Source organism: Ursus americanus, chromosome 12 (assembly GCF_024610735.1).
Source record: "Ursus americanus isolate L20-20 chromosome 12, mUrsAme1.1.p, whole genome shotgun sequence".
Classification (NCBI taxonomy): Eukaryota; Metazoa; Chordata; class Mammalia; order Carnivora; family Ursidae; genus Ursus; species Ursus americanus.
The window spans coordinates 45854895-45872814 of NC_142138.1; the positions used below are offsets into that span (position 1 = coordinate 45854895).

The following is a 17920-nucleotide window of genomic DNA, read 5'->3' on the forward strand; positions in this document are numbered from 1 at the left end:
AATGATAGAAACATATATCCTCATTACCATATCATTAAGAGTATCCAATTTCTTAAACATACCAATTTTGAATGGCCTAGTTTTATCTCATTGTCTTCTAGGTATGTACCAGTGCTGCCAGGTTGACTTTTTTTAATTTTAATTACACCCTTAAGTTATTTCTAATGTTTCTTGGATCCCATGACTTTGTCTTTCTTGGATTCCTCTTTCATCTTATTAAAGAACACACACAAGTAATCTTTCTTTCTTTCTTTTTTAAGATTTATGTATTTATTTTAGAGGACAGGTAGGGGCAGTGGGAAAGGGAGAGAGAAACTCAAGCAGACTCCACGCTGAGCACAGAGCCTCATGACCCTGAGATCACGACCTGAGCTGAAACCAAGAGTCGGATGTTTAACCGACTGTGCCACCCAGGTGCCCCCATACAAGTAATCTTTCAATGCTATGGTCCCCTGCCGCCAGGTCATATGTTGGAATCCTGATCTCCAATGTGATGGACTTGGAAGGCGGGACCTTTAGGAGTTGCTTAGGTCATGAGGGTGGATCCCTCATGAATGTAATTAGAGCCCTTACAAAAGAGGCCACAGAGAGCTTACTTTCTCCTTCTGCCATGTGAGGAAGTTGGCAGTCTGCGCCCCAGAAAAGGGTCTTCACAAGCACCTAACTGCGCTGCCACCCTGACCTTGGACTTTCAGCCCTCATACCTGTGAAATATAAATTTGCATTGTGTATAAGCTACCCCGCCTGTGGTATTTTGTTACAGCAACCCAAAGACTGTGGATAAATATTTGAATCTTTGTTTTGCCTATAGACACTCTGAGAATTGAAAATCAATTATCAGGGGCGCCTGGGTGGCTCAGTCGTTAAGCGTCTGCCTTCGGCTCAGGGCGTGATCCCAACGTTATGGGATCGAGCCCCACATCAGGCTCCTCTGCTGGAAGCCTGCTTCTTCCTCTCCAATTCCCTCTCTCGCTGGCTGTCTCTCTCTGTCAAATAAATAAATAAATAAATAAATAAATAAATAAATAAATAAATAAATAAATTGTCAGTCTTTTTAATACTGTAATTGTAAAAATATTATTAACTGCAGGATTGAGTAGTATGGTACTGAAAAACTCTCTGTGTGCCCTGACACTTGGTAAATAGTTTGGTTGAATTAATAATTCTAGATTTAAAAGATTACATTTCTGGGGTGCCTGGGTCGCTCAGTCAGTTAAACATCTGCCTTTGGCTTGGATCATGAACCTTGGGTCCTGGAATTGAGCCCCACATCGGGCTTTCTGCTCAGCATGGGAGCCTGCCTCTCCCTCTCCCACTCCCCCTGCTTGTGTGTTCACACTCTTCCTCTCTCTCTGTCAAATAAATAATAAAATCTTTTTTAAAAAATCACATTCCTTCCGTATTCAAAGACATTGTTCCACTAAGTCACTCTTCTGGCATCCAAGATTACTGACAAGAAGGCCACAGCCATGTTAGTTCTTACTCTTTTATAGTACTCTATCTTTACTCCCTGGAAGCACTGAGAATCTTCTCTTTGCATTTCATGTTCTAAATTTTATCACAACATATATGGGTCCTTTTAAAAATTCTTTTTGTTGAATCCTCAACAACTTCCAATATGAAAACTGTTGTCTTTCCCTTAATAATTTTCCTCTTCATGTTCCTTGTTCTTTCTGGAATTCCTGCCAGATAGATGTTAGACATCTTGAATTGATCCTACATGTCTTTTAACTTACCCCTCATATTTTTCATCACTCTCTTTCTGGTCTATATTCTGGAATACTTCCTCAACTTTATCTTTCAGCCCTTCTATTGAAATGTTTAATTTTCATGAACTCTGGCTGTCCTTGGTCTATCCACTCACATTTACAAGTCTATGTTAAAAGGTAGAGCGTATAGACTTGGGCTGCTCACTTTAGATAAAGGGGTAGAAATCAGGCTGACAGGATGTTCCTCACACCACTGCATGCCCTCTTCTTAGGGCCAACACGAGGACAGCCTCACTCTAGAGGGACCACCATCACTCAAGGAGCCCTAGACCTCCCCAGAGCAACTGCTGAGTTGCCCTAAAGAGCACACTCATCTCTGAAGGTGACCAGTACATGGCCAGCTGCTCTGCCCCCATAGCAGGGAAGTGGTGGGAGTGAAGGTGGGCAACCAGTTTAGCTGCTCCCCAGATCTCCCTGCAAATGGTCATCCTGATGACCAACCCCATTCCATTCCTACTTAACCGTTTTGTCAACTCAGAGCTTGACACCCCTTCCGGACCCCCCAGGAAGACAGCTCTCTTTCCAAAAGTCCGACTCTCTCACTGCAACATTCTTTCATACCTCAAATACAGCTTCCCCCTCTCTGGTTTATTTGGCAATTCAATCCCATTTGTTTTCCATCTTCTGGGAATTGTCAGAAACTCTGCTGACATGCCTACCCCGCTACACTGTGCACCCCTGAATTTATTCTTTGCTGCTGTTTCAGTAGGCCTCTGAGTGGGAAGGAAGGACAGAGGTGGGCCCACTTCACTCTGAACTAAAACCTAGAGTAGTACTGTTAAAAATTCTAAACTTTGGGAGGCAAATATATATATAATATATATATTATAATATATCATTGTCTTCTAGGTATGTACCAGTTGCTGGTATGTGTGTATATATATATATATATATATATATATATATATATATATATATATATAATCTTTCACTTGCCTTTCTACAACTTGTGGTGAGGTTGAGTCGCTCTCATATTTGGTTGGTCATTTAAACTTCTTCTGTGGGCAGCGTGCTTATACGATGAATGGTTCTAGACCTCATTCAAGTCCAGCAGATGTTCTGCTTCAGCTCCCTGCATGACCACTTTAGGTTGCCAAGACATGCTGCTTGTGAGCTCTTAATCCTTGTGAGTAGTAATCATTGTTCTTTATGAATTATTAATCCACAAAATAGAGCTGTCCATTAAAAGAGTTCAACATTCTCCTTTCTCAACTCTTCCTCTTGTTCTTTTTTCCTGACTTTGTTGAGAAATCAAGGGCAAAGAGGAGAGGATGCACCACATCATGATATTCTCTCCTGAGGGCAGGTTTCCATCTTGCCACCTCCCTGAATTCTGAATCTCTGCTCTCTGTGTCGTCCCATGTTGGACTTGTGGTTGGAGCCACCTCTGCTTGCCCATAAAAGTCCTCTGGAACATGCCAGACTGGCACGCCTGCCCCATATTCCACTCCCCAGCAGGACATCAGTGTGAGATGAAAGGCTCTGTGAGTGGTCCCTTTCCCGCAGCTGCACGGTCACAGTGACAGGCACCAATGTCCACTTTGTCAACGGCCCAGGGGCCCCCCACCTTGGTTTATATGAGCTGAACCCTCTCTATCCCCTGCAGCTCAGAAGCATAATGGTACTTGATTTCAATAACTCCCTGAACAAAGCTCTTTACTTAGAGAAAAGCATCGAACTCTTTCTGAAAATTAACCCTTGGGGAAAAAAAAAGAACACAGTAATTCTGAGAAAACTCGAAGTGATTTATGTGTCTCTTAGTTTTATTTTAAGTAATACTGGGAATTTTAATACACTCATGCAGCACACTGGGAAGATCTGGGGACTTCAGAACCCACGTTCTCCCTCCCAGCCTGGCATGAGGTCACAGGACTGTGAGTCTATCTGTGGTAGAAAGCCCATACCTCGAGGCATTGAGAATGACCCTTCTCCCACTTATCTCATGGGTGCACAAACTTCTGAATTTAGGAGACAGAAAGAGGAGCCAGAGGGAATGGCCTTTAATGAAGGATGAGTGGTGGTTTCTCTCAAAAGTTCTTGGAAGGCCACAATTTTATTTTAAACCATACTGTTACAAGAAGAAATGATACTTCAGGAGACTCAAAGAATGGGACTCAAACAGGAAAAATCCCACACAAACTTTCCAGGGATCCTCATTTGTGAGGCCAGGGACTTTGCACATAGTAGGTATTTGTATCGGTCTGCTGGGGCCGCCATGACAGAATCCACAGGCTTGGGGGCTTAAACAGCAGACGTGCATTTTCTCACAGCTCTCACAGGCTCATGGGAGGCTTGAAGTCCAAGATTAAGGTGCTGGCAGAGGTGAGTTTTGGTGAGGACTCTCTTCCTGGCTTGCAGAACTTCTTCTGTCTTCTTCTCATAAGGACGCTAGTCCTAACTGATTAGGGCTCACCTTCCAGACTTCATTTGACCTTAATTACTTTCTTAAAGGTCCTATCTCCAAATATAGTCACATTGGGGGTTAGGGCTTCAACATAGGGATTTGGGGAAGGACACAATTTGGCCCATAGCAGTATTGAATACACACGTATAGCTAACTAATTAAGAGAGCACTGGGTGTTATACGCAGGTAATGAATCACGGAACTTTACATCAAAAACTAGGGATGTACTGTATGGTGACTAACATAATATAATAAAAAAAATGTTAAAAAAATAATAAATAATAAATATAGGGGCGCCTGAGTGGCACAGCGGTTAAGCGTCTGCCTTCGGCTCAGGGCGTTATCCCGGCGTTATGGGATCGAGCCCCACATCAGGCTCTTCCGCTATGAGCCTGCATCTTCCTCTCCCACTCCCCCTGCTTGTGTTCCCTCTCTCGCTGGCTGTCTCTATCTTTGTCAAATAAATAAATAAAATAAAATAAATTATTAAAAAAATAATAATAAATATAAGTAAAAAATAGGAAATAAAGATTTCTGGAAGGGGCATAAATGAAAAAAAGGGGGGTCTATCTAACTGCCTTCCTGGATGTGTGGGGGCCCTCATTTACTCCATAGAGCCTGTGAGGAGAAGAAACCCTCCTTGTCCACATCCCTTTTATTCTTCCTCACGCTAACGTCTCTGTCAATATGATTGCACCACTACGGTCATCAGGGCACAGTTTTATAAGATGAGATGGAAACATCCACATGTCTGTGACCAGCCACCACCCCATGCCCCCCCCCACCCCTACATTGAGGCCTGGCCCCTTCTGTCTGTCTCTGTCCTTACGTCTCTGTAGCCCAGGGAGTGCAGAGAATCTGAGGTCTGTATTCGCTCGTAGTGGGAAACGGAGGCTGCGCCTCTCCTGCAGGCGCTACCTCCGCTACCTCCGCTCTAGCTCAGCTGCCCCCCGCGCTGCGCCCTGGGGCCGGCGGTGGGGCGGGCCGAGGCCTACGTGGGTATTGTGCAGAGCCCACAGAAATAGCAGTACTGGGTTCCCATTTGCTATCAATCTCTCTCTCTCTCAAAGAGGAGGTATTGTTGGCAAGGAGAACATGGGCATTCCAGGGCCTCAGCCAAAATGCCATCAAAATCTAGTCTACGTCTTTGATAAAGACTATGAGTGTATTCTTCCAGAAGTCTGCATGTTCCCCCTCATGAAGGGTCATGGGAACATAAGGAAGCACTGGTTCCAAGCTAGAAACGTGTTTGCTCACTGGCCAAGCGCCTGACTGAAGGACCGATGCGCTGTGTGAGGAGCCGGAGCCATACGGTGTCGTCCGCCCCAAGCATGTGTGGTCCAGACTGGTTTCTCAGGACGCTCATCTCCTCTCACGCCCCCCCCCCCCCCCCCCCCCCCCCGGTCATCTGAGCTGTGTTCAGAGCCATCCTGGTAGTCTCCTGACTCCTAGGAAATCACGGGTCCACCTCTTCTTCTTTCACTGTCCAGGGGGCCCTGCCTCGCATGTTTATTTCCTCCCTAAATCTTTTGACTCTCAAAAATATCCCTAACACATTTACAGTTTGCAAGGTATTTTCACATGTCATCATTTATTCCTCTCAAGTACTGTGACAAGCCTCATTCATTCATTCACTCATTCAGCAACACTAAGGGAGGGCTCAGCACCATGCCAGGTACTGGGAGACGGAGGGACTAAGGCATATGCCCACACTTGAGGAGCTCAGGGACCCATGAAGGAAGAGGCAATGTCACTGTCACCAGTCAGTATGATAGGTTCCATGAGAGGAGAAGGGAGCCTTGAGGCAAGCCTGGTCTGGCTCAGGTGGACCAGGGTGGTTTCTTGAGGAAGAATCTGGATCTCAGTAGGGGCTAGGCAGGCAAAAATTAGAGTCAAAAGAATACTGGGCAAGGGAGCAGACCATTCAAGTTATGAAAGAGAGAGAGTCTTGCCCACGTGCGGCACTCTGAGTGGTTGAGCATGGTGAGAGGTAGAGCATAAAGGGGGGGAGGGAAGAGGGACAGGAAATGAGTCAAGAGGGGAACTAGGACATGTTAAGGAGTTTAGATTCTTACCCCATTGGAAATAAATAGGTAATCACTAAGGGTGTTAAGTAAGAGAGGCACAAGTGCTTTGCAGTTTAGAAAAAGCAATCACGCAGGAGGGACACCAGACTGAAGGGTGAGACAGGAGGTCACCGCATTGGTCCTGGAGAGAGATGGTGTGATTTCAGTCCAGAGCGGTGGCAATGACAACGGAGAGCAGGATTGGATTCAAGAGACATTTAAGAGGCCTTTAGAGAGTTTGTTACTGAATGTGGGAGGTAAAGGAGAGGCTAGGGAAAACATCTAGCTTTCCTTTTGGGCCCACGGGTGAACGACAGTGTCATTTACCTCAATGCAACCAGGAGGAGGAGCAGGTTTGGAAAGAAAGGTGAGCGGGTCAATGGGGCACGCTAAGCTCTAGGGGCCTGTGAATCCCAAATGGAGATGTTTGGGGAAGATTGGATTCAGGTCTCAGGAGGAGCTCAGGGGGGGACTGGCTTGGTCAGTGGGATTTGGGGACATTGGCATATTAACAGTAGTTGATGCAACAGGAGTGTGTGAGCTCACCCAGCAGGAAGACGCAGGTGCCTGATGTCATTTGACAGATGGCGAAATGGAGGCCAGCCCGGGATCTCTCAGCTGGTACATGCAGAACGGGGCCTAGAGGCAAGTCATCCGCCTCCAAGCACGTGTCCTTCCTCCCATTCCAAAGCCTCTGCAGGGATCCTGGAAATGAGCCATACCTGGAGACCAGCAGCTTTTACCTCTGTGGTTCTTTTGCTTTATCTGTAGTATGCAGCCCTTGGAGAAGACTTTGCCGTGTTGCCCTTGGGGCTCTGGGAGGGTAATCCAAGTACTCACCTGGAAATGCCCTTGCATGGGATAAGGCATAAAACGCACACGTTTGCTGCCATGTTCACACTTGCATTTGATCCTTAGAGCTGCCCTTTCGGCCCCTCACTGTCCTGCTTCCTCCTCTAGACTCTGCCCACATCAGGTCCTTTGTTTCACCTCCTCTCAGCACCCAATTTGCCTGTGTTAGGTCCCATTCTATCTCCACTCTAGAATCTAGGTTCTCTGCTAGAACACGTGATAAAGCAATTCCTGCTAAGATGAGTACTAATAGGTAACGAGAAATCCGTCCCATGGTACCTACTTCTTCTAACCAGAATCCCTGGAGACATGTAAGCAGCAGTGCTTAAGGAAGGAATTTCAAGTGACTTGGCAGATTATTGAGGAAAGGATAGGAGTGTGAGCAGGAGAAGAAGCAGAGAGAAAGCTGGATCTCCATGAGTATATTTCATATCACATTAAAGAGTTTGGATTTGAATTTATTCAACATGATGAGACAGGAGTCTGCCATTCCACAAGCCCCTTTTTGTCATGACAGTTGATGTTCTATTTCACCACCTGGCAAAACAATTGATGTGCCCTTGACTACACACACACACACACACACACACACACACACACACACCACAAACATCTCTCACCTCCTGGTCTGAAATACACAGGGGTGCCTGGGTGGCTCAGTCAGTTAAGCGTCTGGGTCTTGATTTCAGCTCAGATCATGATCTCAGGGTTGTGAGATCGAGCCCTGTGTCGGACTCCCTGCTGGGTGTGGATCCTGCTTAAGATTCTCTCTCTCCATCTCCCTCTGCCCCTCCCCACTTCTCCCTCTCTAACAAAACCCAAACTCCCCCCCCCACACACACACACCCCAGCAGGGACTACAACAGAAGCAGAGACAGAGTAGTCTTCAAATCAAGGCTGCAAGTTCCAAATCCACTTTCTCCAGTGCTGTGAGTGATACTGGTAGATCAGTGCTGGGCCAGCTTGGAAGCCCACTCAGAAATAGTGTTTACTAAGGGATGAGTTCAGAAGAAAGCCTCTGCATGAGGGATTTTTTTCTCTCTTGGCAAAATATGATTTGCTGTTTTCAAGTTAGTGAAAAGAAGAGGGGTAAAAAACAACTGGAAAGTCTTTTAAAGGAAGTACAAACTTGGACAGACTGAGAAACTCTTACAAAACAGTCTGTCCTGCTCCAGCATGTTCTGTTCCAGCCTTGCAAGACTCAAGCCACAGTGACCCCAGGGTCACGGAAATAAAGAGCCCGCTGGGGTTGGGGTTTGGAGAGGAGTAGCGGTATCTGGCACAAGAGGCCCAGAGCAGAGGCTTATCTCAAGGGTCAAAGACTCTACGCAGGCCCCGGGGCATCTTGCTTGCCCGGGTAGCGGGTAGCGGGCGGCTGGCAGCCCCACCGCTCCGCAGCAACCCCTGCAAGGGGTGCTAGACCACAGGTGGTGGGCAAGCCCAGCCCGCCTCCCGACTGCAGACAGGAAATGCTGGAGCGCTGGGAATCAGGGCAATGGAGTTCATGAAATCACATGCTTTCTGGCTGGAATGGAATTGTAAGGCTGTCCAGTCACACTCCCACCAGTTGGCCTCTGAATTTCCTCTACAACATTCCCATCAAGTGGTCATTAAGCCAGAGTTTGAATAGCCCCCAGGACAGGACATGGTTACCCTTCAAAGAAGGCCATTTTATCTTTGCACAGTTCTGACCGGAGGGGCAGTCTTGCTAACCCTGAGTCTAAGTGCCTCCCGAACCTCTGCTACCTGGTACAAGATGGTCTTCTGCAGTCACACAGATGCAAAAACTCTTAACCAAAATTTAACAAATCAAAACCAACTACATATTTTTAAAAATTGACTATGACCAAATGGAGTCCAGCACAGCTCTGCAGGATGGTTTAATATAATAAAACTATAATGCTGTAATAATACCAATCAAAGTAATTCTTCATATTAACAGATTCCAAAAGAAAAAGCATATGATCAACTCCACGGATGCAGAAAAAGCATTTGACAAAATTCAACAACCATTCCTAATAAAAACTCACATCAAACTAGGAACAGAATGGAACTGCCCCAGCTTAATATGGAGCATCTGTGAAAAACCTAGAGCCCACATCATACTTACTAGTGAAGACTGAATTCTTTCTAACAGTGGAAACAGGAAGGGTATCTGTTCTCCTCACTCTTCATTAACATAATATGGAATTTATAACCACAGCACTAAGGTAAGAAAAAAGAACTTAAAAGCATATGGGTTGGAAAGGAAGAAATAAAGCTGTCTTTATTTTCAGATGATATGATTATCTACACAGAAAATCCCAAGGAATCTACAAAAAAATAAAAAATACCTCTTACAATTTATAAGCGAGTTCAGGAAGGCAGGATACGAGATAAACACAAAACAATCACATTTCTATGGACACCAAAATTAAAACCACAGTATCATTTATAATCACTTTAAAGAAAATGAAATACTTACATATGCACTTAGCAAAACAATGTATAGTGTATGTACGCTGAACATTGCAAAACATTAATGTAGGAGATTAAGGAAAACCTAAATAAATGGAAAGACATATCCTGTTCATGAGTTAGAAGGCTCAGCATAGTAAAAGATGTCACTTCTCTCCAAATTGATCTATAGGTTTAATGTAATTTCTTTTTAATTTTAATTCTCTATATTAGCTTCAGGTGTACAATATAGTGACTCAGCAATTCTATACAGTACTCAGTGCTCACTGTGTTAAGTGTACTCTTAATCCCCTTCACCTATTTCACTCATCCCCCCCACCTCCCCTCTGGTAACTACCAGTTTGTTTTCTATAGTTAAGAGTCTGTTTTTTAGTTTGTCTCTTTTTTTCTTTGTTCATTTGTTTTGTTTCTTAAATTCCACATGAGTGAAATCATATGGTATTTGTCCTTGACTGACTTATTTCACTTAGCATTATACTCTCTAGATCCATCCATATTGTTGCAAATGGCAAGATTTCATTCTTTTTATGGTTGAGTAATATTCCAGTGTGTGTGTGTGTGTGTGTGTGTGTGTGTGTGTGTGTGTGTGTATACCACCTCTTCTGTATGCATTCATCTGTAGATACTTGGGTTGCTTCCATATCTTGGCTATTGTAAATAATGCTGCAATAAACATAGGGGTGCATGTATCCCTTTGAATTAGTGTTTTTGTTTTCTTTGGGTAAATACCCAGTAATGGAATTACTGAATCAGAGGGTAGTCCTAATTTTTTTTAAAGATTTTATTTATTTATTTATTTATTTATTTGACAGAGAGAGAGAGAGAGAGGCAGCGAGAGAGGGAACACAAGTAGGGGGAGTGGGAGAGGAAGAGGCAGGCTCCCAGCAGAGCAGGGAGCCTGAGGCAGGGCTCGATCCCAGAACCCTGGGATCATGCCCTGAGCCGAAGGCAGATGCCCAATGACTGAGCCACCCAGGCACCCCCCCTAATTTTAATTTTTTGAGGACTCGCCATACTGTCTTCCACAGTGGCTGCACCACTCCCACCAACAGTGAAAGAGGGTACCTTTCTTCTCTACATCCTCGCCAACACTTGTTGCTTCTTGTGTTTTTACTTTAGCCACTCTGACAGGTGTGAGGTGATATCTCACTGTGGCTTGATTTGCATTTCCCTGATGGTGAGTGCTGTTGAGCATCTTTTCATGTGTCTGTTGGCCATCTGGATGTCTTCTTTGGAGAAATGTCTGCTCATGTCTTTTGCCCATTTTATAATTGGGTTATTTGGTTTTTTTGGTGTTGAATTATAGAAGTTCTTTATAAATTTTGGATACTAACCCCTAAATGACTAAGATATGTCATTTGCAAGTATCTTCTTCCATTCAGTGCATTGTCTTTTAGTTTTGTTGATTGTTTCCTTTGTTGTACAGGAGGTTTTTATTTTGATGTCATCCCAATAGTTTATTTTTGCTTTTGTTTCCCTTGCTTCAGGAGACATATCTAAAAAAAAAAAAAAAAAAAAGTTGCTATGGCCGATGTCAGAGAAATTATTGCTTGTGCCCTCTTCCAGAATTTTTATGGTTTCGGGTCTCACATTTAAGTCTGTAATCTACTTTGAGTTTGCTTTTGTGTCTGATGTAAGAAAGTGGTGTAGTTTCATTCTTTCTCATGTAGCTGTGCAGTTTTCCCAATACCATTTGTTGAAGAGACTGTCTTTTTCCCACTGCATATTCTTGCTTCCTTTGTCAAAGATTAATTTCCCATGTACTCGTGGGTATATTTCTGGACTCTCTATTCTGTTCCATTGACCTATGTGTCTATTTCTATGTCAGTACCCTACTATTTTGATTACTACAGCTTTATAGTATGTATTGAAATCTGGGATTATAATACTCTAGTTTTTTCTTCTTTTTCAAGACTTCTTTGGTTATTTGGGGTCTTCTGTTCCACACAAATCTTAGGATTATTTGTTCTAATTCTGTGAAAAATGCTGTTGGTATTTTGATAGAGATTGCATTAAATATGTAGATTTGCTTTGTATAGACATTTGAACAATATTTGTTCTTTTAATCCATGAGCACGGAATGTCTTTCCATGTGTTTGTATTGTGTTCAATTTCTTTCATTAATGTTTTATAGTTTTCAGAGTACTGGTCTTTCACCTCCTTGGCTAAGTTTATTCCCAGGTATTTTATTATTTTTGATGCAATTGAAAATTGGGTTGTTTTCTTATTTTCTCATTCTGCCACTTCATTATTAGTGTATAGAAATGCAACAGATTTCTGTATATCGATGTTGTGTCCTAGGACCTTATTGAATTCATTGATCAGTTCCAGTAGTTTTTTGTGGAGCCTTTCGGGTTTTCTATATACAGTATCATGTCATCTGCAAATAGTGAAAGATTTACTTCTTCCTTAGTAATTTGGGTGCCTTTTATTTCTTTTTGTTGTCTGACTGCTGTGGCTAGGACTTCCAGTACTATGTTGAATAAAAGTGGCGAGACTAAACATCCTTGCCTTGCAACTGATCTTAAGGGAAAAACTCTCAGTTTTTCACCATAGAGTATGATGTTAGCTGTGGATTTTTCATATTTGACCCTTACTATGTTGAAGTAGGTTTAATGTAATTTCTATCAAATCTCAGCAAGGTTTTTGTAGATATATACAAACTTATTCTAAAATTTATGAGGAAAGGCAAAGACTCTAGAATAGCTAAAACATCCCTGAAAGACAATAAAGTGGGAGAAATCACTTTGCCCAATATTAGACTTACTATACATTGAAAGTAATCAAAACAGTGTGGTTTTTGGCAGAGGGATAGACCCATAGAGCAATCAAACAGAACGGAGAACCAAGAAATAGATTCACACAATGTGCCCAACTGATCTTTGACAACGGTGCAAAAGCAATTCAACGGAGGGAAAGGTTATATTTTCAACAAATGTTGCTGAAGCAACTGTATACACAGAGGCAAAAACAATTTTTTAAATAAACTTTGATTTGTACTTTAAACCTTACACAAAAATTAACTCAAAATAGATCACAAACTTAAATGCAAAAGATAAGACTAAATTTTTTAGGGGAAAAAAATAGAATTTTTCAGGTTTTAAAGCTAGACAAGGACAAGGAGTCCTTAGCTTTAACACCAGAAGTTTAACCTATAAAAGACTGATAAATTGGACTTTATCAAAATTAATTTGCTCTGTCAAAGACCCAAGTAAGAGGATGAAAAGCCAAGCTATGGACTGGAGGAAAATATTTACAAACCATATATGAAACAAAAGATTGGGACTACCATTTAGAATATATAAAGCTCAGAAAGCTCAACAATTAAAAAAAAAATGAACAGTGAAAATAGAAGACAGCCAAAGATATGAATTTCCTGAAGAATCTATAGATGGAAAGTAAGTACATCTGAAAGCTATTCAACATAATTGCCCTTAGAGAAATGCAAATTAAAACAACAGTGAGATATCAGTATACCCCTATCAGAATGGCTAAAGTAAGAAATAATGACAACACCGGATACTGGCAAGGATTTGGTAAAACTGGATCACACATTGCTGGTGGGAATGTAAAATAGTGCAGCATCTGGGAAACGGTATGGGAGTTTTTATAAAATTAAACGTGCAGAGGTGTTGAGCCTCCAACCGACTCTTTGTTTTGGCTCAGGGTGTGATCTCAGGCATGGGATCAAGCTCCCCATCAGCCTTCACATCCAGCAGGGAGTCTGCTTGAGGTTTCCTCTCCCCCTGTCCCTCCCCCTACTCATGTGCGCATGCGTGCACGCTCTCTTTCTCTCTTTCTCTCTCTCTCTCTCTCTCTCAAACAAATAAATAAATCTTTAAAATCAAACATGCAACTACCATATGACCCAGCAATTGCACTCCTGGGTGCATATCCCAGAGAAATGAAAAGTTACGTTGACACAAAACCTGTATACAAATATTTATAGCAGCTTTATTTTTAATAACCAAAAGTTGTAACTACCCCAGATGTCCTTCAAAGAGTGAGTGGCTATCCAAAGGAGACATACAAATGGCCAACCAGTGCTTGAAAAAGGAACTATCACTAATCATCAGGGAAATGCAAATCAAAACCACAATGAGGTATCACCTCATACCTGTCAGAATGACTTGCAACAAAAAGACAAGAGATAACAAGTGTTGGTGAGGATGTGGAGAAAAGGGAACCCTCGTGCATTGTTGGTAGGGACATAAATTGGTACAGCCACTGTGGAAACAGTATAACAGCATGAAGTCTCCTCAAAAAATTAAAAATAGAATTAAAAATAGAACCATATGATCTAGCCATCCCTCTTCTGGGTATATATACAAAAAAAAAATGAAAACAGGATCTTGAAAAAATATCCATACTCCCATAATTCACCACGGCATTATTTACAAAAGATAGGAAAATGACAAGTCTGTCAACAGATGAATTGATAAAGAAAATGTGGTACACATACACAGTGGAATATTATTCAACCACAAGAAAGTTTTCATTTGTGAAAAACATGGATGGACCTTGAGGGCATTGCGCTAAGCGAAATAAATCAGATAGTGAAAAACAAATATGCATGGTATCACTTAAATGGGAAATCTAAAGGAAGGTCAAACTCATAGAAACAGAGAGTAAAGTGGCTAACAGGGCATAGGGGGAGAGAAATAAGGAAAGGCTGGTTTCAAAGGGTCCAGACTATCAGAGGATCTAATGTATAACATGGTGTGTTTAGGTGGTAACATTGTATTTTACGACTGAAATTTGTTGAGAGTAGAACTTAAATGTTCTCACCAAAACAAAACAAAAACAGGTAAGTATGTGAGGTGATAGATGTGTGAAATTAACTCAAGGAATTCTTTACAATGTGCATGCATATCAAATCATCACGGTGTACACTCTGGATATTTTATGATTTTTCTCGTCAGTTATACTTCAGTAAAGGTGAAAAGACCCAGGGCGAGTGGCTAAACAAACCATGGTCTATCCATAACATGGAATACTACTCAGCAGTAAAAAGAAATGAACTATTAATACACTTGTATGAATCTCCAGCAAATGGTGTGTAAAAAAAGCCAATCTCAAGAGATTATACAGTGTGCAATTCCATATATGTGACATTCTTGAAATGACAGAATTATAGAAATGAGAGATTCCTGATCGCCAGCGGTCAGAGACGGGTTGAGAGGAGGAACATGGTATGGCTATTAAAGGGCAATGAAAGAGATCTTTGTGGAAGTGGGATGATTCCATATCTTGGCTACATCACCTGGCTGTGATACTGTACTATGGTTTTTTAAAATGCCACCACTGGGGGGACACTGGGTAGAGAATACACAGGATCTCTTGTATTATTTCTTACAACTGCATGTTGCCTGGAAATGGAAGGGCAGGGGGTGGGGGAGCGGGCAAGAAGGGAAGGGCAGGAAGGAGGGGCGACAAAGGGGCATGAGGAAGGTTTGGGAGGTGATGGATATGTTCACTACCTTGATTTTGGTGACAGTTTCACAGGCATATACATATGTTAAAACTTGTCAAAATGTACATTTAAATACGAATAGCTTGTATGTCAATTATACCTCAATAAAGCTTTTTAAAAAAATATACAGGGACACCTGGGTGGCACAGTCAGTTAAGCAGCTGACCCTTGGTTTCGGCTTAGGTCATGATCTCAGGGTCATGATATTGAGCCCCCACGTTGGCTCCCTGCTGGGCATGGAGAATGCTTGAGATTCTCCCTCTCCCTCTGCTCCTCTCCCCTCCTTCTGTCCCTCTCCTTGCCCCTCCCCCCAAATAAATAAATAAATAAATAAATAAATAAATAAATAAATAAATAAAATACACACACAGACTCCTTCGGCCCAGAATCAGACTCTTCAGGGGGGAGACGCAGGAATGTGCTCTACAGCCCGCCGGGACGTGAAGCCACCGAGGTTGGCTAGGACGTGAGATAAGCCACAAGAATGAAAGGGAATGGCACAGAATGGAGTGCGGTGCGATGGGATGCTAGGGGCCTTGACGCTCTCACCAAAAAGCTTAAGATGACGAAATAGGAATACATAGGACTTCGGAGAAGGGAAGTGACGAGATAGACACAAAGCGGCCACAGCTCATGGTTGAAGAGGTTTCAGAAGTGGCCGCTCCTGTGTGTTCACAGAGCAGAAATGCCTGGTTGACTCTTCCTCAGTTTCGAGGCTGCCCAAGGCTGGTCAACGTTTGCCCGGCTGACCACTTTACTAGATAATTTAATCGCATCAGACGAGTCTACAATTCTGGCTGGCGACTTTTCTCAGTGTTTGTGTGCTAGAAGTTCTTCATCTTCATTCACACGGTCCTGGTCGCTGCATCTCAAATAGCCTGCCACACACTCAGACCAGATTGGAGTTATTATCCTGCCATGATTTTTAAAGGGACTCCAGCGCATGCCACTCTTACCTGAGAACTGCCCCTGCTCTGTCCACAGCGGGGCACACCTTTCAGCCGCTCTGCTGGGGCGGCATAGACGACTCACCAAGGCAGAACAAGGTCCCTGGGAAATTGGAATTAAGATAAAGATACGAGAACTGGCTTTCTCTGTGACCTGTGCACAGGCCATTGAGGTGCTGAGGGGTGGGCTGGCTGAGGGGGTGAAGGCCAGCCCGCAGAGAGAGAGAAGGCAGTTGATTTGGGAGAAGCAGAAGCCAGGACAGAACGGGGCTCTGGGAACTCAGAGACTCTCAGTCACTTCCTGTCTTGGGTGACCGCAGATGCCCCCATTACCTTGCAATCGCCCTTTTTCCTGCCAAAGCTGCTTTGAAGTGCCATTCTGTCGTGGGCCACTTCAGGAGAGCTGATTTTGATAGTTCACACAATCACAAACCCACTTACACTGTTATGTTCGGTCTGCCGATTTTAAATTAACAAAGGAATTTTGTACAGCTCTTTCCAACGGTGAATTCATATCCAGCGCTTTATGTTTTTCTTTTTTGGTAACAGTGATGCTGACTTTTCTGTTCAAAGAGGAAACCACTGACCAAGGAGGGACTGAGGTGGTTTCCAGTAAGGCGGATGGAAGGAGGTGTCTCTTCCCATGGCCAGGCAGTGACGCACAGATCGAGGCTCAGAGCAAAACCATCCTGAAGGTAAATCACGTCCTGCTCTCGGCCTCTCTTTCCCCATTTGCAAATTCTTTCTTCATACCTCCACACTCTCCAGACCTTAACTTGAGCCTTTTTTGGAGGAGATGAGGAAACAGTTGTGCTTGGTGTCTCTCGTGCACAGACAAGCTATCACTGAGGTACCTATCCGCCTTTCTATGCTAACCAACCCCCTTCCCCTCAGCCTGCAACCTATGATCTTTGCCACTCTTCCGTTCACAGCTGCCTCTCCCGGCTCAGTTCCCACAGTGGAGTTGGATGTAGACAAATGGAGATAAATCCTCTCCTTCTGCCCCCCAAAGTTTCATTTAGTGTCTTCCCTTCCTTCCATACTCTCTGTCCCTTCCAAAGTTCAGACCTCATCAACTCTTACTTGCGTTGCGTGACTAAGACTTCTGTGGTCTCCCATCTTCCTGCCCCTACGTATATCCGCCCACTGACTCCCTCCTTGACCAAATCATTCTTCTGAGGCCTCGTTGTGATCCTGCCACTCCCTGCCTCGAAAGCCTTTCCTCTTGCACGTGGAAGAAAGTGCAGACTCTGTGGTCATGCATTCACTCCATCCTCCATGAGCCGGCCCCACTGCTCTCCCGGCAAACCCCCTTTGTGCTTCCTGTGGTCCAGTCCAGCATGCTGGGCGCCTAACATGATGCCAAGAACCTGCACACATTTTCTGGCTTGCACATGCTCTCTGCCCGAACGTTCTTGCCCTGTCTCAGCTCATCCAAGTCCTGCATGTTCTACTTTTTCTCCAAAGCCTAGCTTCGTGTGCCTTCCTTTGCAATTCTCCCCAGACAGAATGAGTTATTCTGTGCTACCCAGCCACATAGTTTGTTTTTGTTTATATAACTTTTAAAGGTCTGGCTTGTAATCCTTGGATATGGACCTGTCCTTTCCGCTAGAAGGCCCATGCTTTGCAGACAAAGCTGGGCCCTACTGCTCCCAGTAAGTTCCAGGTCCCTAATTCAATGCGGGGCACTGCAGTATGTGATCTGTGCATCTTGGTTGGATCAAGTTTGCAAGAATACGTGCCCCTGGGCAAGCTGTGTGCCCACAACAGTTTCCTCTGGTCATGTGACTGCTGTTTCAGAAGAGGCGTGAGGTCAAATGACTCAGCAAAAATTTTGCAGACCAAATGACAGGAAGTGAGGGCTTCAGAAGCAGACTCTATTAACACTGATCTAAAACACATGTGTCTGGAGCCCCAGTGCCGGTGCGGGAAGATTTTCCACAGTATCTGCC

The 17920-nt window shown here is 43.6% G+C and overlaps 1 protein-coding gene across 5 annotated transcripts in view; it reads left to right on the forward strand.

The window, feature by feature from the left end:
- Positions 1-17920, forward strand: part of LOC123795193 (uncharacterized) — a 222184-nt gene that overhangs the window by 185573 nt on the left and 18691 nt on the right. For 4 of the 5 annotated variants that reach the window (XR_015726323.1, XR_006780391.2, XM_087866110.1 and 1 more), the window contains one exon: positions 16518-16663. Coding sequence is in view for 2 of the 5 variants with exons in the window: in XM_087866110.1 (XP_087722236.1) it covers positions 16518-16554 (37 nt within the window). In the remaining 3 variants the exon portion in view is untranslated. Of the gene's footprint in view, positions 1-8997; positions 9302-16517; positions 16664-17920 lie in introns of those variants that run through there. The other variant, XR_015726324.1, reaches the window with a different exon arrangement.